Genomic DNA, 24,881 nt, shown 5'->3' on the forward strand with positions numbered 1-24,881 from the left:
AAGTATTATCTGTGTGCGCTACTTGTGTGGAGGTCTTTCCTTTTTTCTTTATGGAAGAGTGGCCAGAAAAAAGCCATTACTTAGTATTAAAAATAAGAAGACACGTTTTGAGTTTGCCAAAAGGCATGTGGAAGACTCCCTAAATGTATGGAGGAAGGTGCTCTGGTCAGATGAGACTTAAATTGAACTTTTCAGCCACCAAGGAAATTACTATGTCTGGCGCAAACCCTACACATCCCATCACCCCATGAACATCATCCCCACAGTGAAACATGATGGTGGCAGCATCATGCTGTTGGGATGTTTTTCAGCAGCAGGGACTGGAAAACTGTTTTGAGTTGAGGGAAAGATGGATGGTGCCAAATACAGGGATATTCTTGAGCAATACCTTTTTCAGTCTGCCTGTGATTTGAGCCTGGGTCAGAGGTTCACCATCCAGCAGGACAATGACCCAAAGCATACTGCTAAAGCAACACTCAAGTGGTTTAAGGGGAAACATTTAAATGTGTTGGAATGGCCTAGTCAAAGCCCAGATCTCAATCCAATTGAGAATCTGTGGTCAGACTTGAAGATTGCTGTTTACAAGCGGAAACCATCAAACATGAAGGAGATGGTGCAGTTTTGCCTTGAAGAATGGGCAAAAATCCCAGTGGCAAGATGTGTCAAGCTCATAGAGACTTATTCAAAGTGACTTGCAGCTGCAATTGCTGCAAAAGGTAGCTCTACAAAGTACTGACTTTAGGGGGGTGAATAGTTATGCACGCTAAAGTTTTCTCTTATTATGTCCTATTTGTTGCTTGCTTCACAATAAAAAAAAATCTTCAACATTGTAGACATGTTCTGTGAATGAAATGATGCAAACCTTCAAACAATCCATTTTAATTCCAGGTTATGAGGCAACAAAACATGAAAAATGCAAAGGGGAGTGAATACGTTAGCAAGGCACTGTAACTGACACAGAACTGAACACAGGAATACTGCAGAGGACAGTAAAAGAATAACCAGACAAAGATTTACATGACTAGAACAAGGACCTAGAGACAAAGGGTCCTGCTGCAACCAGGAACTATGACCAGCAAGGAGTAAGAGACAGACAACACATATATAGGAGACAAGAGACAATGAGAGTCATAGCACAGTCAGCCTCCCCTAATTTTCAACTCTCTGCAGATGTGCTGCTGCACATCCACCAGGCTCCTGACTTTCACTAGAAACAGGCTGGAGTTAGGTAACAAAGCATTTCCAAACAGGTGTGTTGCTATACAGTGTAGCCAACTTCCAGGTTGCTAGGAGACACCCAGAAATACAAACAGAAATTAGCCGCAGCAGCGCCTCATAACACTGTGGTCCCACAGGCTGCAATTGATAGGTTTATGTGGTCTGACATTATCATTGTTATGTATTGAAAATTGTGGGTGATGCAATTGCATCTCTACCTGCAATTGAAGGGGCAGAACTGAGATGTAACAGGATGTTCTTACATACTGTAAGCATGTTCATTGAGGGTGTGTTGACAGAATTGCAGGCTTACATATTATTACGCCTGTTTTCAGATGATCCTTTGCTGATAATGATGAGGGCCTTCAAACCAAGCCCACAGATTCCATATTCAAAGTTGGTCAAGACTTTCCTCGGCCCTTGAGATCACAATACATATATACACGGTGACTTTTCATATGAAATTCCGTACAGTATTTCCACAAAGTTGCTTCAAGTTTTGTGCTCTACTGTATTGAAACCTAGTTGGGAAAATTGTTTCCCTGGACCTGATCCAGTAAGAGTTGATAGAGAAAGTGAATCATTTGTGGTAAAGATTGTTGATTCAAAATGGTTCAAAACAAGTTGCATTACATGGTACAATGGGTGCGTCACAGCCAGAAATAGGCATCCCTGAAGTTTTTGCTTGGACTGTTTCATCTATAGAACTTATGGAGATTGTGATATGGGGCACATGAGATCCTTTACTTACAATCCAACAAGAATGCATATTCCAAAATGTCTTCTCTTTTTGATGCATTATTTACGCTGCTTGGCCATGGAAACTGGGTCACCATAGGGTCACTAGGAGTGCTAAATATTCCACGCTGCTTTCCTCTATATGTGTGCTCTATTCAGAATGTAAACGCGGAAGTAAAATCGCCCTTAGTGTTGTCATTAATCAATGCTGTCCTGGTGCATTAAATATCTGTCTTTATGTAAATGATACATGGAAATCTTTGTTTCCTATCTAAAAAGTATGGCACCTCTACCCCTTGAATGTGCCCCTGTCTGGTTTCTGATTTTGTTAAGAAATTGCATAAATGAAAATGGTTGGACCCTGGATAATTGTACTATGCCTATCATTCCCTGGAGCCGAGAATATCTTCCCCTCATGTCTCACACAGCGATGTCAGTCTGTCATGCATAGCAACAATTTTATAATAGCTTCAATGTTTATGCTTTATGTCCAATGAGTTTATTTTATTACATACTTTGTTCTTTATACAGTCCAGGGCGTCTAATATCAAGTTTAGATTTTGCTTGGCTTTCCCGATCTGTTGAAAAACAAGAAATAAAATTTACTTAGCAAAGTAATGACACTGTTGTCTGAGATGCAGGGAAATTGGTTCTCAATGTGGTTGAGCTGGAAGCACCCTGTGCCTGTTACATTTGGGTAACCTGAAAGTGACAACACAAGATGTGCTAATGACCGTGCTTCCAGTTTAGTATGTTGTCAACTGGACAACACTAATAGTATATGCAGAACAGTACTTAGACACCAATCCTTCAATGCTTGCTAATGATCATCCGTGAGTTCTGCAGGTTGCAATGTTTGGTGGGTGCACATCTTGGGAACAGTAATGGTCACACGGGAAAAAGGTAGAGTCAAATGGAAGGGTCTTCCACCTTATTGCTTAGCCGAGGAGAGCAAAATATCTAATACTCCTTTTATACCAAAATCCTGGACCCGACCCAGGATTTGATACATGTTTCCAATCTTGGTCGGACCCGGGATTTACCCTGTTTACATTGCGGAGCTGACCACGGGTGCAGTGTCTTTAAAGCTGGTGCTTGGAGATAACATCTTCTCCAAGCTGTGAAATCTGTAAAATGGGACCCCTGGGGTGCCTATGTCACAGTGGGGACAAGCCCAGCACTCTGGAAGTTGCTGCTGGACTGCCCCCAGCCTCCGTCTGTGCGGTCAGTTGCCACTGCACTCATGCATGCTGCATCCATTCACCCTCTCCCCAACAAAGACTGCATAAGCTCTGTCCCCCGACCTTCAGACCGCACGTTGGATGCTGCGGTTGGGAGGTATGGGCTCTCTCATTGCTGTAAACGGGACCCAGGTCAGTTGTCCCAGGTTACCTTTTACACTGCCCCTGAACACAGATTCTACCCGTGTTCAGCCCCTGTCGAAACCCAGGTAGGATTGCCAGGTAAATCAACCCCGGTTATTTTTTTTTGGAGCCGTATACACTGATGGCTGACCCAGGTCGACCCGGCAATAACCCGGGTTTTCGGCTTGATGTAAAAGGGGTATAACCTGCCTCCACATTACACATCAGATTGTCTGGCCCTAAAACAGAGCAAACAGTTGAGTCAGAAGTGCAAGTGCCTAGCTTCAGGTCTGGGCTGTTGGAATGGGAACTAGTTTAGATCAGTTCTGGTATCACTGAGGCTCAAAAGAGTGGTCTGAATGTGCCAAAAACATCAGCCCCAGCACGACCATTGTTTCTTGCCTGTTATTAATATAACTGACTTTAAATGGATAATTATCAACAGACTTGTCTGCTCTTCCAGAATTTCCAGTAGACTACCAAATTTCGGAGAACTCTCTCAAACTCCAGGTAAAGTAATGTAGATCAGTCCTCCAGATCCCGTCCACTTTCCCAGTGAAGTTTTATGGTCCTGGGATCTAATTATGCAATTTGTAGGGAATTAAGTCATTGTGACCCTACCACTGCCTCTCAATGTAACAAATACCGGCATTGGACAGCAGGGACCACGGTCATGATGGTGCCATGTCCCCATCTCCTCCCAACTAGATCTTCTCACCAGGATTTTTCAGAGGAGATTATTTAAATGTCGGGAAGTGTTATTACAGGTTGAGTCTCCCTTATCCAAAATGCTCGGGACCAGAGGTAATTTGGATATGGGATTTTTCCGTATTTTGGAATAATTGCATACCATAATGAGATATCATGGTGATGGGACCTAAATCTAAGCACAGAATGCATTTATGTTTCATATACACCTTATACACACAGCCTGAAGGTCATTTTAGCCAATATTTTTTATAACTTTGTGCATTAAACAAAGTGTGTCTACATTCACACAATTCATTTATGTTTCATATACGCCTTATACACACAGCCTGAAGGTCATGTAATATAATATTTTTAATAACTTTGTGTATTAAACAAAGTTTGTGTACATTGAGCCATCAAAAAATAAAGATTTCACTATCTCACTCTCGCTCAAAAAAGTCCGTATTTCGGAATATTCCGTATTTCGGAATATTTGGATATGGGATACTCAACCTGTATTAGGCATCATGCTTGTCTTGGGTGCATATATTCTACAATATGAGCAATGCGGCAGTATGTATGTATCCAGCTCTAGGAAAATAATATTTCTGGGCTGGCCATAACCCTAATTTTGTTGCAGATTTACTGTACATTAAAGGCAAATAATCTAATAGGAAGCATCTTAGGACTTAATGATACTGATCTATATAGGCTAGAGCATTTGTTGATTGCTTTATATGTAGTGCAAAATGTATCAGTGTTATGCAAGAACTAACACTTACTTTTAAGAACACAGAGATTATAGCCACTCCATCTGGGTGTTTCTTTGCTTCCGTTATATTGTCATACCTTGAGTTCCAGTGAATAAATTGAATCTAAAATACCAAAATATCTGTTTCAATTTTACAAATACATTATCCAATTAGTACGTTAGCAAAAAATTGAACCCTGTAGAAGGAAAACATGCAGTACAGTATGTAAGAGGCATAGAAATGTAATCTAAAGGAGAACATTGGTGCAACAATCCACATCATATTTATACAATAATAATACAATTCTACTTTATTTAAAAAGTAATAATAAGAATTTACTTACCGATAATTCTATTTCTCATAGTCCGTAGTGGATGCTGGGGACTCCGAAAGGACCATGGGGAATAGCGGCTCCGCAGGAGACTGGGCACAAAGTAAAAGCTTTAGGACTAGCTGGTGTGCACTGGCTCCTCCCCCTATGACCCTCCTCCAAGCCTCAGTTAGGATACTGTGCCCGGACGAGCGTACACAATAAGGAAGGATTTTGAATCCCGGGTAAGACTCATTACCAGCCACACCAATCACACCGTACAACTTGTGATCTGAACCCAGTTAACAGCATGATAACAGAAGGAGCCTCTGAAAAGATGGCTCACAACAACAATAACCCGATTTTTGTAACAATAACTATGTACAAGTAATGCAGACAATCCGCACTTGGGATGGGCGCCCAGCATCCACTACGGACTATGAGAAATAGAATTATCGGTAAGTAAATTCTTATTTTCTCTAACGTCCTAGTGGATGCTGGGGACTCCGAAAGGACCATGGGGATTATACCAAAGCTCCCAAACGGGCGGGAGAGTGTGGATGACTCTGCAGCACCGAATGAGAGAACTCCAGGTCCTCCTCAGCCAGGGTATCAAATTTGTAGAATTTAGCAAACGTGTTTGCCCCTGACCAAGTAGCTGCTCGGCAAAGTTGTAAAGCCGAGACCCCTCGGGCAGCCGCCCAAGATGAGCCCACTTTCCGTGTGGAATGGGCTTTTATAGATTTTGGCTTTGGCAGGCCTGCCACAGAATGTGCAAGCTGAATTGTACTACAAATCCAACGAGCAATCGTCTGCTTAGAAGCAGGAGCACCCAGCTTGTTGGGTGCATACAGGATAAACAGCGAGTCAGATTTTCTGACTCCAGCCGTCCTGGAAACATATATTTTCAGGGCCCTGACTACGTCCAGCAACTTGGAATCCTCCAAGTCCCTAGTAGCCGCAGGCACCACGATAGGTTGGTTTAAGTGAAATGCTGAAACCACCTTAGGGAGAAATTGAGGACGAGTCCTCAATTCTGCCCTGTCCGTATGAAAAATTAGGTAAGGGCTTTTATAGGATAAAGCCGCCAATTCTGATACACGCCTGGCTGAAGCCAGGGCTAACAGCATTACCACTTTCCAAGTGAGATACTTCAAGTCCACAGTGGTGAGTGGTTCAAACCAATGTGATTTTAGGAATCCCAACACTACATTGAGATCCCAAGGTGCCACTGGAGGCACAAAAGGAGGCTGTATATGCAGTACTCCCTTGACAAACGTCTGAACTTCAGGTACAGAAGCTAGTTCTTTTTGGAAGAATATCGACAGGGCCGAAATTTGAACCTTAATGGACCCTAATTTGAGGCCCATAGACAGTCCTGTTTGCAGGAAATGCAGGAATCGACCCAGTTGAAATTCCTCCGTAGGGGCCTTCCTGGCCTCGCACCACGCAACATATTTACGCCAAATACGGTGATAATGTTGTACGGTTACATCCTTCCTGGCTTTGATCAGGGTAGGGATGACTTCATCCGGAATGCCTTTTTCCTTCAGGATCCGGCGTTCAACCGCCATGCCGTCAAACGCAGCCGCGGTAAGTCTTGGAACAGACATGGTCCCTGCTGGAGCAGGTCCTGTCTTAGAGGTAGAGGCCACGGGTCTTCCGTGAGCATCTCTTGAATTTCCGGGTACCAAGTCCTTCTTGGCCAATCCGGAGCCACGAGTATAGTCTTTACTCCTCTCCTTCTTATGATTCTCAGTACTTTTGGTATGAGAGGAAGAGGAGGGAACACATACACTGACCGGTACACCCACGGTGTTATCAGAGCGTCCACAGCTATTGCCTGAGGGTCCCTTGACCTGGAACAATATCTGTCCAGTTTTTTGTTGAGGCGAGACGCCATCATGTCCACCTTTGGTTTTTCCCAACGGTTTACAATCATGTGGAAGACTTCCGGGTGAAGTCCCCACTCCCCCGGGTGAAGATCGTGTCTGCTGAGGAAGTCTGCTTCCCAGTTGTCCACTCCCGGAATGAACACTGCTGACAGTGCTATCACATGATTTTCCGCCCAGCGAAGAATCCTTGCCACTTCCGTCATTGCCCTCCTGCTTCTTGTGCCGCCCTGTCTGTTTACGTGGGCGACTGCCGTGATGTTGTCCGACTGGATCAATACTGGCTGACCCTGAAGCAGAGGCCTTGCCTGACTTAGGGCATTGTAAATTGCCCTTAGTTCCAGGATATTTATGTGAAGTGACGTTTCCATGCTTGACCACAAGCCCTGGAAATTTTTTCCCTGTGTGACTGCTCCCCAGCCTCTCAGGCTGGCATCCGTGGTCACCAGGACCCAATCCTGAATGCCGAATCTGCGGCCCTCTAGGAGATGAGCACTCTGTAACCACCACAGGAGAGACACCCTTGTCCTTGGAGACAGGGTTATCCGCTGATGCATTTGAAGATGCGATCCGGACCATTTGTCTAGCAGATCCAACTGAAAAGTTCTTGCGTGGAATCTGCCGAATGGAATCGCTTCGTAAGAAGCCACCATCTTTCCCAGGACCCTTGTGCACTGATGCACTGACACCTGGCCTGGTCTTAGGAGTTTCCTGACTAGGTCGGATAACTCCCTGGCTTTCTCTTCCGGGAGAAACACCTTTTTCTGTACTGTGTCCAGAATCATCCCTAGGAACAGCAGACGTGTCGTCGGAATCAGCTGCGATTTTGGAATATTTAGAATCCATCCGTGCTGTCGTAGTACTATTTGCGATAGTGCTACTCCGACCTCTAACTGTTCTCTGGACCGTGCCCTTATCAGGAGATCGTCCAAGTAAGGGATAATTAAGACGCCTTTTCTTCGAAGAAGAATCATCATTTCGGCCATTACCTTGGTAAAGACCCGGGGTGCCGTGGACAATCCAAACGGCAGCGTCTGAAACTGAGAGTGACAGTTCTGTACCACAAACCTGAGGTACCCTTGGTGAGAAGGGCAAATTGGGACATGGAGGTAAGCATCCTTGATGTCCAGAGACACCATGTAGTCCCCTTCTTCCAGGTTCGCTATCACTGCTCTGAGTGACTCCATCTTGAACTTGAACCTTTTTATGTAAGTGTTCAAGGTTTTCAGATTTAAAATGGGTCTCACCGAGCCGTCCGGCTTCGGTACCACAAACAGCGTGGAGTAATACCCCTTTCCCTGTTGTAGGAGGGGTACCTTGATTATCACTTGCTGGGAATACAGCTTGTGAATGGCTTCCAATACCGCCTCCCTGTCGGGGGTAGACGTTGGTAAAGCAGACTTCAAGAACCGGCGAGGGGGAGACGTCTCGAATTCCAATTTGTACCCCTGAGATACTACCTGCAGGATCCAGGGGTCCACTTGCGAGTGAGCCCACTGCGCGCTGAAATTCTTGAGACGGGCCCCCACCGTGCCTGAGTCCGCTTGTAAGGCCCCAGCGTCATGCTGAGGACTTGGCAGAAGCGGGGGAGGGCTTCTGGTCATGGGAAGAAGCTGTCTGTTGTAGTCTTTTTGCCCTTCCTCTGCCCCGGGGCAGATATGAGTGGCCTTTTGCCCGCTTGCCCTTATGGGGACGAAAGGACTGAGCCTGAAAAGGCGGTATCTTTTTCTGCTGCGAGGTGACTTGGGGTAAAAAGGTGGATTTCCCAGCCGTTGCCGTGGCCACCAGGTCCGATAGACCGCCCCCAAATAACTCCTCCCCTTTATACGGCAATACTTCCATATGCCGTTTGGAATCCGCATCCCCTGACCACTGTCGCGTCCATAATCCTCTTCTGGCAGAAATGGACATCGCACTTACTCTTGATGCCAGAGTGCAAATGTCTCTCTGTGCATCTCGCATATATATATTGTCCCTGTCCAGGGTATCAATATTTTCAGTCAGGGAATCCGACCAAGCCACCCCAGCACTGCACATCCAGGCTGAGGCGATTGCTGGTCGCAGTATAACACCAGTATGTGTGTATATACTTTTAAGGATATTTTCCAGCCTCCTATCTGCTGGCTCCTTAAGGGCGGCCGTTTCTGGAGACGGTAACGCCACTTGTTTTGATAAGCGTGTGAGCGCCTTATCCACCCTAGGGGGTGTTTCCCAACGAGCCCTAACCTCTGGTGGGAAGGGATATAGTGCCAATAATTTTTTAGAAATTAGCAGTTTTCTGTCGGGGGTAACCCACGCTTCATCACACACTTCATTCAATTCATCTGATTCAGGAAAAACTACGGGTAGTTTTTTCACACCCCACATAATACCCCTTTTTGTGGTACTTGCAGTATCAGAGATGTGCAAAACCTCCTTCATTGCCGTGATCATGTAACGTGTGGCCCTACTGGAAAATACGTTTGTTTCTTCACCGTCGACACTGGAGTCAGTGTCTGTGTCTGGGTCCGTGTCGACCCACTGAGGTAACGGGCGTTTAATAGCCCCTGACGGTGTTTGAGACGCCTGGACAGGCACTAACTGAGCTGCCGGCTGTCTCATGTCGTCAACAGTTTTCTGTAACGTGCCGACACTGTCACGTAATTCCTTAATAACGGCCATCCATTCAGGTGTCGACTCCCTAGGGGGTGACATCACCATTATAGGCAATTTCTCCGCCTCCACATCATTTTCCTCCTCATACATGTCGACACACACGTACCGACACCCAGCACACACACAGGGAATGCTCTGATAGAGGACAGGACCCACTTAGCCCTTTGGGGAGACAGAGGGAGAGTTTGCCAGCACACACCAGAGCGCTATATATGTATAGGGACAACCTTACAATAAGTGTCTATCCCTTATAGCTGCTTATATCTGTTATTTTGCCAAATAAGTGCCCCCCTCTCTTTTTTACCCTGTTTCTGTAGTTGCAGGATGCAGGGGAGATTCTGGGAGCCTTCCTACCAGCGGAGCTGTGTGGGAAAAATGGCGCTGTGTGCTGAGGAGATAGGCCCCGCCCCCTTCACGGCGGGCTCTTCTCCCGCTTTTTTTCTGGAAAACTGGCAGGGGTTAAATACATCCATATAGCCCAGGAGCTATATGTGATGTATTTTTCGCCAACTAAGGTAAATTCATTGCTTCCCAGGACGCCCCCCCCCAGCGTCCTGCACCCTCAGTGACCGGAGTGTGAAGTGTGCTGAGAGCAATGGCGCACAGCTGCAGTGCTGTGCGCTACCTTATGAAGAAAGGAAAGTCTTCTGCCGCCGATTTATGGACCTCTTCTTGCTTCAGCATCTGTAAGGGGGCCGGCGGCGCGGCTCCGGGACCCATCCATGGCTGGGCCTGTGATCGTCCCTCTGGAGCTAATGTCCAGTAGCCTAAGAAACCCAATCCACTCTGCACGCAGGTGAGTTCGTTTCTCTCCCCTAAGTCCCTCGATGCAGTGAGCCTGTTGCCAGCAGGTCTCACTGAAAATAAAAAACCTATTTAAACTTTTACTCTAAGCAGCTCAGGAGAGCCACCTAGATTGCACCCTTCTCGTTCGGGCACAAAATCTAACTGAGGCTTGGAGGAGGGTCATAGGGGGAGGAGCCAGTGCACACCAGCTAGTCCTAAAGCTTTTACTTTGTGCCCAGTCTCCTGCGGAGCCGCTATTCCCCATGGTCCTTTCGGAGTCCCCAGCATCCACTAGGACGTTAGAGAAAATGTATTGAGAACAGATACCAGTGATAGAGTCCAGAAATACTAAAATTTGAAGCAGTAAAACTTTATAAAAGTGTACCTGTCCTTTATGTGTACATTGCAGCAGGTCTGGATAAGTCATTCAGCAAAATAAGCACATGCTTAGGGCATCAAGGGATGAGGCACCACAGAAATGTTCCATTGCTGGATTTACCATGGACCATATGGCGCAAAACTGAAAATGGCGCAGCTGAACCAGGTTCCACAAAAAAGCAAAAAGTACATGCATGTACATAGCCTCAATACACAATGAGACCAGGATGCACCAGGAGACTATGCTGATTAATTTGATATGCAACACTTGTATAGTGTGTGTGATTAAGTCTGTATACGGAGTACAATGTAACTTATATTGGAAAAAGCTGCAGCTGCTACACTGCACTGGGATGCAGTCAGGATCCCTGCATTCGGAATACCGATGCCGGGGGCCCGACACAGCTTGGAATACCGACACCGGGATCCCGACATGGATTACAATGCTGGAGCTGATGCTGGGATCCCAAATGAGAAACTGCTGCCACTTAGGAGAGGTAAGCCACGGAGGGAGGTTAGGCAGCATAGAGGAGGGTTAGGGTTAGGCTGCGGGGGAAAGAGGGTTAGGTTTAGCCTGTCGGAAGGGAGGGAGGGGGGGGGGGTTGGGTTAAACACCACTGGGAAGGGTTGGGGATAGGCTGCGGGGGTGGGAGGGTTAGGGCTTAGGACTAGGCTGCGGGGAGGCGAAGTTAGGCAGCCCAGAGGAGGGTTAGGGTTAGGCTGCGGGGAGGGAGGGTTAGGTTTAGCCTGTGGGAAGGTGGTTTTGGGTTAAACACCACTGGGGAGGGTTAGGGTTAGGCTGCGGGGGGTGGGAGGGCTAGGGTTAGGCGGAGCGGAGGTTAGGCAGCCCAGAGGAGGGCTAGGCTGTGTGGGAGGGAGGGTTATGTTTAGCCTGTTCGAAGGGGGGGGGTTGGGTTAAACACCACCGGGGAGGGTAAGGGTTAGGCTGCGGGTAGGGCAGGGTTAGGTTTAGGCTGCGGGTGGGGGGGGGTTAGGTTTAGGCTACGGGGAGGGAGGGTTAGGGTCATTAGGGTTAGGTACTTCACTGTTTACTCAGTATTTTGACTGCCGGCATCCCAACCGCCAGGATACCGTATGTATTCTGCTATATTTTAGCATTTCATATTCGGATTCAGAAACTCAGTCACTCACAGATATACAAGTGTTGCATTTCAAATTAATAAGCACAGTCTCCTGGTGCATCCAAGCCACATCGCATTGTGTCTAAGACGACCAACGCTAGCGGAGTCTCGCGGGACCTGGCTTGCTAAAAGGGGCTATTTGGTATGACTGTAGCAATGATGTGCGAGGACCCATCTGTAACTATATACCATAATAATAAAAATAATAATAAAATAGTAATAATAGAGATTCATGATATCTTAATCTTGGGAATATCACAAAATTAGAACACTCATACTAAGTATATAAGAAAATGTGCTAAGTAAGATTAGTTTTGAGGACCTGCTCAAAGACTTTGCAATTAGAAAAAGTAGGAGAAAACTTTTCAAATACAAATAAAGTGGAAGTATACAAAAATAAACATTATTGTCCAAATTTTTTTAATTAAAAATTAATAATTTTTTATTTAAGGTTAATTATTGTTTATATTTTTGAATTATATCTATATGGGGGCACCACATTTTTTTACGTGTTTACGGCCTTTAAAGGTCTTAATCCGGCCCTGCATTGGAGACAGACACTTTGAGGGCTGGGCTAGTATTGCTGCATAGTTATGGTTTTGTACAGCAGGGGCAGGGCGCAAAGGCTGCATATCAATGGATGGCCAACTCTCTAGTGAGTATGGGAGATTCACCCAAAATTCATGGATCTCCCTGATATTCTAAGAGTGTAGGTCAATATGACTTTGTGATGTATTGCACTATCATTTAACTATTGGTTCACCATGTAAAATGTCTGCCTCCACCGGAGGTGGTCCCTCTGCGCTTCGGCAAGGGGGGACCTGCATACCCTTTTTCCCTCAGTAGGCCTTTTGGCTCTGAGGGTTTGGGTAGTAACGGGGCCCTTCTCCTTTTGGAGCACGGTTTTTGCACAGACCACTGGTTGATGAAGCCATGCACCTCGGTCTTAAAAAAAAAAAAAAAACTAAGCACCAGCTCCATAGTGCAAACCTAGTGGAGGTCATTTTTAAAGTGCAAAACGGCAGCTGCATAGCACAAATGCAACTTAAGACCGAGGGGTGTTTTTACTAAGATGGCAGTTCTATTTAAGATTAGATGTTGCCCATAGCAACCAATCAGATTCCAGGTATTATCTTCTAGAAGGTGCTGAATAAATGAGAAGTAGAATCTGATTGGTTGCTAAGGGCAACATCCCATCTTAAATAGAACTCCCATCTTAGTAAATTTACCCCCTAGTCTGCACCTTAATTTGTTTAATGCAGTGTTCTGTCACAGTGCAACGAGTGTGGCGCAAGATGGCCATATCTGCCGAAGAGTAAAAGTGGCCACATACTAGAAGGACTTGCAGAACTCGTCGGCAGCTCCCCTGCAGTCCCGGGCTCATTATAGGGCAGTATTCATTTTGCCGGCATTTCCGACAGATTTTTGCCCGGTTTCAACAATGCAGATCCAACTTTTTTTTAAGTAGAATCGGCATTGTTGAAAACAGGCTAAAAAGCTGTTGGAAACGCCCGCTAATCCGACGAAAAACGTGGATCTGAAGCTAATCCGCCGATCAACGTGTTTTCCAACAAGTTGGAAAAACGGCAACGGACTTGAATAGGTCGAATCCAGATTTGACCTAAAAAAGTCGGAAAAAGTAGTTTTTCTGGCTTGTCGGATGAATTGAATAGACCCCATATAGTGCAATACACATAAGATATATCTTAAAGATCTTGCAAAAGATCTAGGAGTGGCAACATCCAGGAGCATGCAGTCCCTAACGATAGCTTCAGATCTTCTCTGCAGCAGGGAATATCTGCATCAAGTGACCTGGGGGCCGTGCAAAGCCAATTTGATGCCATAAGCAAAATTTTGTCTGATGCCCCCTAGCACCGCTGCTAGTTCTGCATCTGACCCAGCGACACTCAGGCAATGGCGCCCACTGGGTGGTTACCCTGTAGGCCAGTTCAACCCTGCATAATGCCACACAGTAATGCCCATAATACACATAATTCCACAATGTAATGCACCTTACACATATGGCCCACATTAATAATGCCATCCTACACATATTCCACACATTATTAATGCCCATAATACACATAATTCCACACAATAATGCACCTGACACATATGCCCCACATTAGTAATGCAAGTAGCTTTTTTTAAAATAAAACTTATGACTGCGTTTTGTGAGATGGGCATGGCAGGATGGGTGGGTGCGTGCTTGCGCTTGCACCCGTTAAAGGGGCACCCGTACAAGGGATGTGACCTCACAGGGTATGCCATCATTTGCAAGACTCACCCTTTATTTTCACTTGCTCATTGGAAACAAATAGCAGCAATGTCCAGATGCTTGCTGATTATACAAAAAGACCACTATCAAACATGTAGCAACTGTCCATTCTCTTCACTGTTCAGTGTGTTTGCTGGTGTGTTACTCCCGGCAACTGCATGCCCTTTATTTTATACTGTGGGAACGATATGCTCTTCCCTCCAGTCTGACGTGTCTGAAAGTCACGCTGCACTGATGTTTCATATAGAAATAGCGCAACGCAACTTACTGACCACGTTACAGTACTGGATGGCAGTGGACTGGATTACAGTACTGGATTACAGCATGGACTGACTAAGAAATTAAGTGTGGGGAGAACACTACCCGTGTTATGTCCCTGCAGACACCTGGGGTATGCACAGGGATAAGGGACACACACATGATGGCAGTGTTCCCCTCCCCCATGTGCACAAGCAATATATAAGTGATGTCAGATTTATGTGAAGCAGTCGTCAAAAATACACATGTGGTATCATAAGGAGCCATCCAGTAATAACCTTATATAGTCAGTGAAAATTTCACATGTCCAGGAATTAGAGTTGCAAGGCTTCTGCTGTTGTCTTACAAGTCAGGGGCATTCAAGCATGTCAGAGGGAGTTTAACGAACTTTAAGGGACAGTGTGCATTCTATTTGACAAATGTAAACAGCAGTGTATAGAAGTACTGATTAAATACATTTGGAAAGTACCAGTTAGTTTGCAGACTGTCCCTCCCAGCATGAGGAACTTTAAGGGATAGTGTGCATTCTATTTGACAAATGTACACATCAGTGTATACAAGTACTGATTGAATACATTTGGAAAGTAACAGTTAGTTTGCAGACTGTCCCTCCCAGCATGAGCTATTGCAGGGACATGCTTGGATGCATCTAGACATGCATGGATGCCCTAGGCAAATGCTTAGCCTGCCTTTAGCTAAGGCCAGCTCTGGGACCGTGCATCGGATCGTTATCGTTAGTGAAATGCAGACAATTTGCACTTTCACTAAAGATATATTTATCCAACATATCTATATTGTGCGCATTGGCCCGACAATCATTCTAGTGTGTGGGGGGCTTAAAAGTTTGCCCAGGCAGAAGGGAGAAGCTGGGCAGAGTGAGAGCCTTCCTAGCAAACTACAGATAAGGAATGGTGCAGTGCTGGAAATAAGATTAGATTTTTACTTTATATTAAAACAGCCGCAACCTGTTCAGCAGAAATCCCAATTCATGCCTCTAAAAAAAAATGGCTCTTCCCAGGACTCTCCCCAACACCTCAAAGAAGGTGAAACGGTAACTTGCGCCCTAGCTGCAGCTTAGCATTCATTCAAAAGAACACCACTCCTTCCTAGATACAAAATACACAGAAGGACGATCTCCAAGTGCTGCTATATAAAATTTGGATCCGTATGTCTCCGAACTGTGACATACGGATACGAATTTTGTATAGCAGTGCTTGGAGATCGTCCTTCTATGTATTTTGTCTCCCCAACACCTGTGCAAGTTGGTGATGGGTTAATAGTAGCGCCCGCAAGGGGGGGGTCAGAGAACCTGGAAACCCCCTTCCCCCCGATGAGCCAAATGTGTTAGTTTTGAGACGGAGACAGCAGTGTATCTGTCTCAGCAAAAGCCGCAAATACGATGGAGCAGCAGCAGCAGAGAGCTACGTAGCTCTCTGCATAATGAAAGCCCGGGGGAGCTGCTGTGGCTGAGCATGTCGCCAGTCTGCTCCTGCCTCGCATCCCCTGGTGGTATGTATACCACAACATATGTAATATGTAAACTTTATATGAAGTGTGTGTATGTATGTATTTGTAGGTTTAGGAAAAAACAGACTGGAACTGCGCTTAATATCCAATTAAAGATTTTATTCACTCTAATACGAATTAATATATTTATACAATCACCGGCCGGATTTTATAAATTTGCACATAACATAAATATACTAATAGAAACCTTCAACGCTTCTATAGCACGTAATTAGTACATAATTAACATAATTAAAAAACATATATTAAAAACTTAATGCACACATAGTCGTGTTACTGACTATACCACTGCTCATAGGTGACTCCTATAACCTTGCAGGCGTCCCTGCAATATATAGCATTATGTCTACTATCCGTGTTATTTAATTTTATAGCAGCAAAGGATTGAAATATTCTTGTAACACCCCTTTGTCTGCAGGGTTAGACTGAATGTCCGTCATCAGTTATATCTGTCCCATGAGCCTTAGGTCAGCAAAGCGATGTTAATAATGCGGTTATAGCAAGCTTGTAAATGTCCTTCACTTTAGCACTATGATACCAAGGCTGTCTCTGAATGTAATTTAGGCTGTAATATAACTCAGGTCTGGGAGCACACTCTCTATTCCCCCTTAGCACTGGGGTCCGGATGTCGAGCTGATTAGTTGGTTAGTAAGCCATCATGCAGAGTATGCCTAGCAATCACTTGATAATTAACTTAGCCGGCCGGCTAGAAACTCACTTATCCACTCCTCCACATACGCGTTTCACCGCCTCGATGTATCGGCGGCGGCTTCTTCAGTGTGTATGGAGCCTCTCCGTGCTTGCCCGGCTTATATGCCGGGTTCGTATTTCCGTTCTCCTCACTTCCCCGCACACACGTCATGCGCCGCGCTCCAAGCCTCGTTCTCACTACACATGTAGCGCGGAAAGTCAGTACCTTTGATACCTGTTTAAATCAAGCCTCGTTATCAGTATCGAAAGTGACTCATATTCCAAATTCCTCTTAGAACATTGTTAGAAACTTTATATGCATTTGGTTTAAGGATTCACCTATATGGACACCTCTATGTGTGCACTTGATTAATCAGCGAACCTTAAAAACATGCTTTAAACTCACAATTTAACATGTGCCTAAACACACACACAAATATAAAACTTTTATTTCCCCCTTATGCTCTTCCAAGCATCCTAAGATTTCTACTTTAGTGTTGGTATCCATCTCCTAAAAAGGAGAACATGTATATTTTCTATATATAGTTACATATATTAGGTCTCTTCAATATTAACCATCCATCAATTTGTATACTTATATAGTTCAGTTCCCCCTATTTTCCATCTACTCTTAATTAGATAATGATCTTACTCCCTATCCTACCTCTAACAAATTTATAGATAAATAGGCCTATAGTGAACATTTCAATGAGAATTAGAATTCCAATCGAGCACACACAGAACCCCCCCCCAAAAAATACTAGTCCCAATCCACGATGACACAAGAAGGCGACAATACACGTGTGTTTGCGGCAGACAATACGTAGGTCGCACTACACGAACATTGCATGTACGCTTTATGGAGCATAGACGTAATGTAAGGAAAAATGCTCAACATCCAGTAGCGAATCATATAACTCGGTGTCGTAAAGGAAATTTTGAGGGGATTACTATAATAGCCATAGAACAAATTAGGCAGACTAAACGGGGGAGAAATAGATATGGGTTATTATGTAGGCGTGAAGCTTACTGGATTTTTCAGTTGGATACGATGTTGCCAAATGGACTTAATGATACCGTGGAGTTAAATGGGATTTAGGAGTGAGTGGGACCATAAGATGGTATGGTCCAATATTATGTCTAATTGTCGCCTTCTTGTGTCATCGTGGATTGGGACTAGTATTTTTTGGGGGGGGTTCTGTGTGTGCTCTATTGGATTCTAATTCTCATTGAAATGTTCACTATAGGCCTATTTATCTATAAATTTGTTAGAGGTAGGATAGGGAGTAAGATCATTATCTAATTAAGAGTAGATGGAAAATAGGGGGAACTGAACTATATAAGTATACAAATTGATGGATGGTTAATATTGAAGAGACCTAATATATGTAACTATATATAGAAAATATACATGTTCTCCTTTTTAGGAGATGGATACCAACACTAAAGTAGAAATCTTAGGATGCTTGGAAGAGCATAAGGGGGAAATAAAAGTTTTATATTTGTGTGTGTGTTTAGGCACATGTTAAATTGTGAGTTTAAAGTATGTTTTTAAGGTTCGCTGAGTAATCAAGTGCACACATACAGGTATCCATATAGGTGACTCTTTAAACCAAATGCATATAAAGTTTCTAACAATGTTCTAAGAGGAATTTGGAATATGAGTCACTTTCGATACTAATAACGAGGCTTGATTTAAACAGGTATCAAAGGTACTGACTTTCCGTGCTACATGTGTAGTGAGAACGAGGCTTGAAACGCGGCGCACGACGTGTGTGCGGGGAAGTGAGGAGAACGGAAATACGAACCCGGCATATAAGCCGGGCAAGCACGGAGAGGCTCCATACACACTGAAGAAGCCGCCGCCGATACATCGAGGCGGTGAAACGCGTATGTGGAGGAGTGGATAAGTGAGTTTCTAGCCGGCCGGCTAAGTTAATTATCAAGTGATTGCTAGGCATACTCTGCATGACGGCTTACTAACCAACTAATAAGCTCGACATCCGGACATCCGGACCCCAGTGCTAAGGGGGAATAGGGAGTGTGCTCCCAGACCTGAGTTATATTACAGCCTAAATTGCATTCAGAGACAGCCTTGGTATCATAGTGCTAAAGTGAAGGACATTTAGAAGCTTGCTATAACCGCATTATTAACATCGCTTTGCTGACCTAAGGCTCATGGGACAGATATAACTGATGACGGACATTCAGTCTAACCCTGCAGACAAAGGGGTGTTACAAGAATATTTCAATCCTTTGCTGCTATAAAATTAAATAACACGGATAGTAGACATAATGCTATATATTGCAGGGACGCCTGCAAGGTTATAGGAGTCACCTATGAGCAGTGGTATAGTCAGTAACACGACTATGTGTGCATTAAGTTTTTAATATATGTTTTTTAATTATGTTAATTATGTACTAATTACGTGCTATAGAAGCGTTGAAGGTTTCTATTAGTATATTTATGTTATGTGCAAATTTATAAAATCCGGCCGGTGATTGTATAAATATATTAATTCGTATTAGAGTGAATAAAATCTTTAATTGGATATTAAGCACAGTTCCAGTCTGTTTTTTCTTGTTCTATTAAAGTGGTGGCAGAGGAACCAAGCTCCAGGAACGTGCGGCTAACATCCAATTTAAACACTAGCGCCCAATTTTGTGTTTTCTTTTTTGGTATAATATATTTGTAGGTATGTGTGTTTGTTTGTGTATGTATATACGCAGGGCCGGCGCCACCATTAGGCAGCTTTAGGCAGCTGCCTAAGGGCGCCTAACACAGGAGGACGGCACGCTCCCGAGTCCCGCTAAAATAATATTTTTTGTCATCTGGAGGCTGCTCTGCTGTTTGTCTGGGAGCGGAGGAGGTGGCAGCGGCGGCGGCAGCAGCAGAGCTAAGCGTGCTGCTGCTGTGTGCAAAAGTGACGGGCTCAGAGGATGCCGGGGCGCAGCTTCTCTGGATGGAGACGGTGAGGAGCAGAGGAGGTGGCGGATTACCCACTGCCTCTTCTCGAATCCCTAGTGCGCATGTGCGGTCAGGAAGTTTTGGGGGCGGAGCCTAGACAAATTAACGTCGCACTGAAGCAGCAGCAGAGACCGGGAGAGAGGTGTCCGGTGTTTGCACAGGTAAGAGGAGCCATGAAGATGTCTGTGCACACAGCACCATCGCAGGTGTTGAGGCGCATGTTACTTGGCCTGAGAGTCACATCAGCTAAAGATACATATCGATGGGCCTGAGCTTCTACCACAGGGACACGAATCTTAACTGTAGGGTCCTTTTAAAATGGGGAGAAGCCGGTTTATTTTAATTGCTACCAGCACAGGCTGCCATGGTGGGATACTGTAATGGTAGTGGGTGGGAGACACTTGGTGTGCAGTATTTCACAAAGGGCAGCTGTGCTGGGTGACAGGGTATGGTGTTGGTTGACACAGGGCGGGGTGCTGTGCTGGGAAACACTGGGTGGGGAGCTGTGCTGGGTGATGGATGCTGTGCTGGGCGACACGGGTAGGGTGCTGTGCTGGGTGACACAGCGTGGGGTGCTGTGCTGGGTGATACAGGGTGGACATGAGGGGGGTTTAATGTGCTGGGTGACACGGGGATTGATGTGCTGTGTGACACAGGGTTGGGAACTGTGCTGTGTTACACAGGGTGGGGAGCTGTGCTGTGTGACACACGGGTGGGGTGCTGTGCTGTGTGACACGGTGGACACGGGGTGGGATGTGCTGGGGGACATGGGGATTGATGTGCTGGATGACAGGGTGGGGTGCTGTGTTGGGGACACTGGGTGGGGAGCTGTACTTGGTGACACGGGTGGGGTGCTGTGCTGTGTGACTTAGAGTGGGGTGCCGTGCTGGGTGATGCAGGGTGGACACGGGGGGAAGGGGGGGTTTGATGTGCCGGGTGACACAGGGTGGGGTGCTGTGCTGCTAGGTGACACAGATGCAATGTGGTTGGGACGCAGTCCATGGATGTCACCCAGATACATAAGGGGCCGGCCACCATGGAGTTATGGGTAGCAGTGGCCATATCTGGATGCCCTGTGCTAGCAGGGGGCAGGCAGGCAGTAAGCTAAACTTTTGCCTAGGGTGTCGAGAAACCTTGCACCGGCCCTGTATATACGTTGTGTATATATATATATATATATTTGTATACATACGTGTGTATATATATATATATGTATATCTGTGTGTGTACATGTTTTACCGCCACACGGGATGCCAGCTGTCAGTATTCCCATCTGTCGGAAGTGAAGCAGTGAATCCCCTCGCTGGCTCCCTGTGTTTGCCACGCTTCGGATCCGGTGGCTTGCTTCACTCAATACAGGTCATATTCACACTCGGTTGGGGGCGTGTTCAGGTGTCGGTCTCCTGAACGCTGGAATCTCAACAGCCGGCATTTTAACTGCATTATATATATATATATATATATATTGGTAATGTACAGTAGTATTATTGAGCACCACAATGCAGCACAATACAATGAGCAGTGATACTGAGCACTGATGACGATGATACTACTGAGAACTGACACTGAGCAGCAGGATGCAGCACAAGACACTGGACTAGTATATATTAGTAATGTACTGTAGTATTACTGAGCACCACAATGCAGCACAAGACAATGAGCAGTGATACTGAGCACTGATGGTGATAATACTGAGAACTGACACTGAGCAGCAAGATGCAGCACAACACACTGGACTAGTATATTAGTAATGTACTGTAGTATTACTAAGCACCGCAATGCAGCACAAGACAATGAGCAGTGATACTGAGCACTGATGAGGATAATAATGAGAACTGACACTGAGCAGCAAGATGCAGCACAAGACACTGGACTAGTATATTAGTAATGTACTGTAGTATACTGAGCACCACAATGCAGCACAAGACAATGAGCAGTGATACTGAGCACTGATGAGGATACTACTGAGAACTGACACTGAGCAGCAAGATGCAGCACAAGAGAGACACACTACTAATATTACTGAGCAGCAATAAGTAAGCACTGATACTGAGCACTGATATTGAGATTTGCCACTGAGAGAACGTAGCCACGTCCTCTCTGCTCTCTCTACAATGCACGAGTGAAAATGGCGGCGACGCGCGGCTCTTTATATGGAATCCGAATCTCGCGAGAATCCAACACCGGGATGATGACGTTTTGCCTCATTCGGGTTTTCCGAGTCAGGCGGTAAGAACCGAGTCTGCCTCGGACCCGTGTAAACCATGTGGAGTTCGGGGGGGTTTGGTTCTCGGCGAACCGAACCCGCTCATCTCTACACATAACCATCTGCTTTTTGCACATAAAATGTCTGATAAAAACTAATTGAAAAAAATCTATTTTTAATAAAGATGTGCGGGTTCGGATTTACTCTTATCTCAAAACGGCATCTTATTGGCTATCCGGCTGTCACGCATTTTGGAGAGCCAATAAGAAAAAACTGGATATATCCATGTGCAGCTGCTCTGGAACCAGGCAGGGAAGTGGCACCCAGCAATAAGCAGGCATCTACTCCAACCATTAAAAAAAGCCGGACCTCAGTACAAGGGGGCATGGCCATATTGGTAAAGTTGAAACAACACTGAAGTATGTTGAGGTCATGACAGTGCCTCTATGTCAAGTCTGTGCCCCAAAGAACACACACAAGTCCGGGAGCTAGCACTTCGTACAACCATTCTCTAGCTCCGTGACTCTCAACCTCGGTCCTCAGGACCCCACACGGTTCACGTTTTCCATGTCACTCAGCAGGTGCACTGTGTATCACCAACTGTCACAAAAAAATCTGCAAAACATGAACCGTGTGGGGTCCTGAGGACCGAGTTTGAGAACCTGTGCTCTAGCTTCACCTCTAGGCACCTAGTGTCACCTTCCGCTCTTTTGAGCAAGCACTGGGTCTGTTGCACGTGCAGTGAAACCCCATTTGGGTTTCCAGTTCCACCGTGATGGCACTGAAAGCTCTAATGGCACTCCATTACATTTGTATTGGCCCCGTACATTCTCAGAATAGCAGAGTAAGAAATATGGAGCAGTTACACATCTGTTCCCTGCTAGTTATCCATATGTAAGAATTACTTTATTTCGATCTGTTCTAGTAAGCATAAGTTATGTAATGACATCACTTGAAAGGCTGGCTGACTTCAGTCTTTTATGTATTGCCTTTTTACTCCTAAAAATAAGATTTTACTTACCGATAAATCTATTTCTCGGAGTCCGTAGTGGATGCTGGGGTTCCTGAAAGGACCATGGGGGGGTAGCGGCTCCGCAGGAGACAGGGCACAAAAAGTAAAGCTTTTTCCGATCAGGTGGTGTGCACTGGCTCCTCCCCCTATGACCCTCCTCCAGACTCCAGTTAGGTACTGTGCCCGGACGAGCGTACACAATAAGGGAGGATTTTGAATCCCGGGTAAGACTCATACCAGCCACACCAATCACACCGTACAACTTGTGATATAAACCCAGTTAACAGTATGATAACAGCGGAGCCTCTGAAAGATGGCTTCCTACAACAATAACCCGAATAAGTTAACAATAACTATGTACAATTTATGCAGATAATCCGCACTTGGGATGGGCGCCCAGCATCCACTACGGACTCCGAGAAATAGATTTATCGGTAAGTAAAATCTTATTTTCTCTATCGTCCTAGTGGATGCTGGGGTTCCTGAAAGGACCATGGGGATTATACCAAAGCTCCCAAACGGGCGGGAGAGTGCGGATGACTCTGCAGCACCGAATGAGAGAACTCCAGGTCCTCCTTAGCCAGAGTATCAAATTTGTAAAATTTTACAAACGTGTTCTCCCCTGACCACGTAGCTGCTCGGCAAAGTTGTAATGCCGAGACCACTCGGGCAGCCGCCCAAGATGAGCCCACCTTCATTGTGGAGTGGGCCTTTACAGATTTAGGCTGTGGCAGGCCTGCCACAGAATGTGCCAGTTGGATTGTGCTACAGATCCAACGAGCAATCGTCTGCTTAGACGCAGGAGCACCCATCTTGTTGGGTGCATACAATATAAACAACGAGTCAGATTTTCTGACTCCAGCTGTTCTTGCAATATATATTTTTAATGCTCTGACAACGTCCAGTAACTTGGAGTCCTCCAAGTCACTTGTAGCCGCAGGCACTACAATAGGCTGGTTCAGATGAAATGCTGACACCACCTTAGGGAGAAAATGCGGACGAGTCCGCAGTTCTGCCCTGTCCGAATGGAAAATCAGATATGGGCTTTTGTAAGATAAAGCTGCCAATTCTGACACTCTCCTGGCAGAAGCCAGGGCTAGAAGCATGGTCACTTTCCAAGTGAGATATTTCAAATCCACCTTATTTAGTGGTTCAAACCAATGAGATTTTAGAAAATCCAAAACTACATTGAGATCCCACGGTGCCACTGGAGGCACCACAGGAGGCTGTATATGCAGCACTCCCTTCACAAAGGTCTGGACTTCAGGGACTGAAGCCAATTCTTTTTGAAAGAAAATCGACAGGGCCGAAATTTGAACCTTAATAGATCCCAATTTAAGACCCATAGACAATCCTGATTGCAGGAAATGTAGGAATCGACCCAGTTGAAATTCCTCCGTCGGAGCACTCCGATCTTCGCACCACGCAACATATTTTCGCCAAATTCGGTGATAATGTTGCACGGTTACTTCTTTCCTTGCTTTAATCAAAGTAGGAATGACTTCTTCCGGCATGCCTTTTTCCATTAGGATCCGGCGTTCAACCGCCATGCCGTCAAACGCAGCCGCGGTAAGTCTTGAAACAGACAGGGACCCTGCTGAAGCAAGTCCCTCCTTAGAGGTAGAGGCCACGGATCTTCCGTGATCATCTCTTGAAGTTCCGGGTACCAAGTCCTTCTTGGCCAATCCGGAACCACTAGTATCATTCTTACGCCTCTTTGCCGTATAATTCTCAATACTTTTGGTATGAGAGGCAGAGGAGGAAACACATACACCGACTGGTACACCCAAGGCGTTACCAGCGCGTCCACAGCTATTGCCTGCGGATCTCTTGACCTGGCGCAATACCTGTCCAGTTTTTTGTTGAGGCGAGACGCCATCATGTCCACCATTGGTCTTTCCCAACGGGTTACCAGCATGTGGAAGACTTCTGGATGAAGTCCCCACTCTCCCGGGTGAAGATCGTGTCTGCTGAGGAAGTCTGCTTCCCAGTTGTCCACTCCCGGGATGAACACTGC

General features: G+C 45.6%; 1 protein-coding gene across 1 annotated transcript in view; it reads right to left on the bottom strand.

The window, feature by feature from the left end:
- The window catches only part of LOC134928375 (carbonic anhydrase 3-like), a 74,908-nt gene that overhangs the window by 19,983 nt on the left and 30,044 nt on the right, over positions 1 to 24,881 (bottom strand). Inside the window, exons 4-5 of the mRNA XM_063924050.1 lie at positions 4,793 to 4,885; positions 2,472 to 2,534 (exon numbers count right to left, since the gene is read on the bottom strand). Of these exons, the coding sequence (XP_063780120.1) occupies positions 2,472 to 2,534; positions 4,793 to 4,885 (156 nt within the window). The remainder of the gene's footprint in view (positions 1 to 2,471; positions 2,535 to 4,792; positions 4,886 to 24,881) is intronic.

This window comes from Pseudophryne corroboree, chromosome 5, assembly GCF_028390025.1.
Source record: "Pseudophryne corroboree isolate aPseCor3 chromosome 5, aPseCor3.hap2, whole genome shotgun sequence".
Taxonomy (NCBI): Eukaryota; Metazoa; Chordata; class Amphibia; order Anura; family Myobatrachidae; genus Pseudophryne; species Pseudophryne corroboree.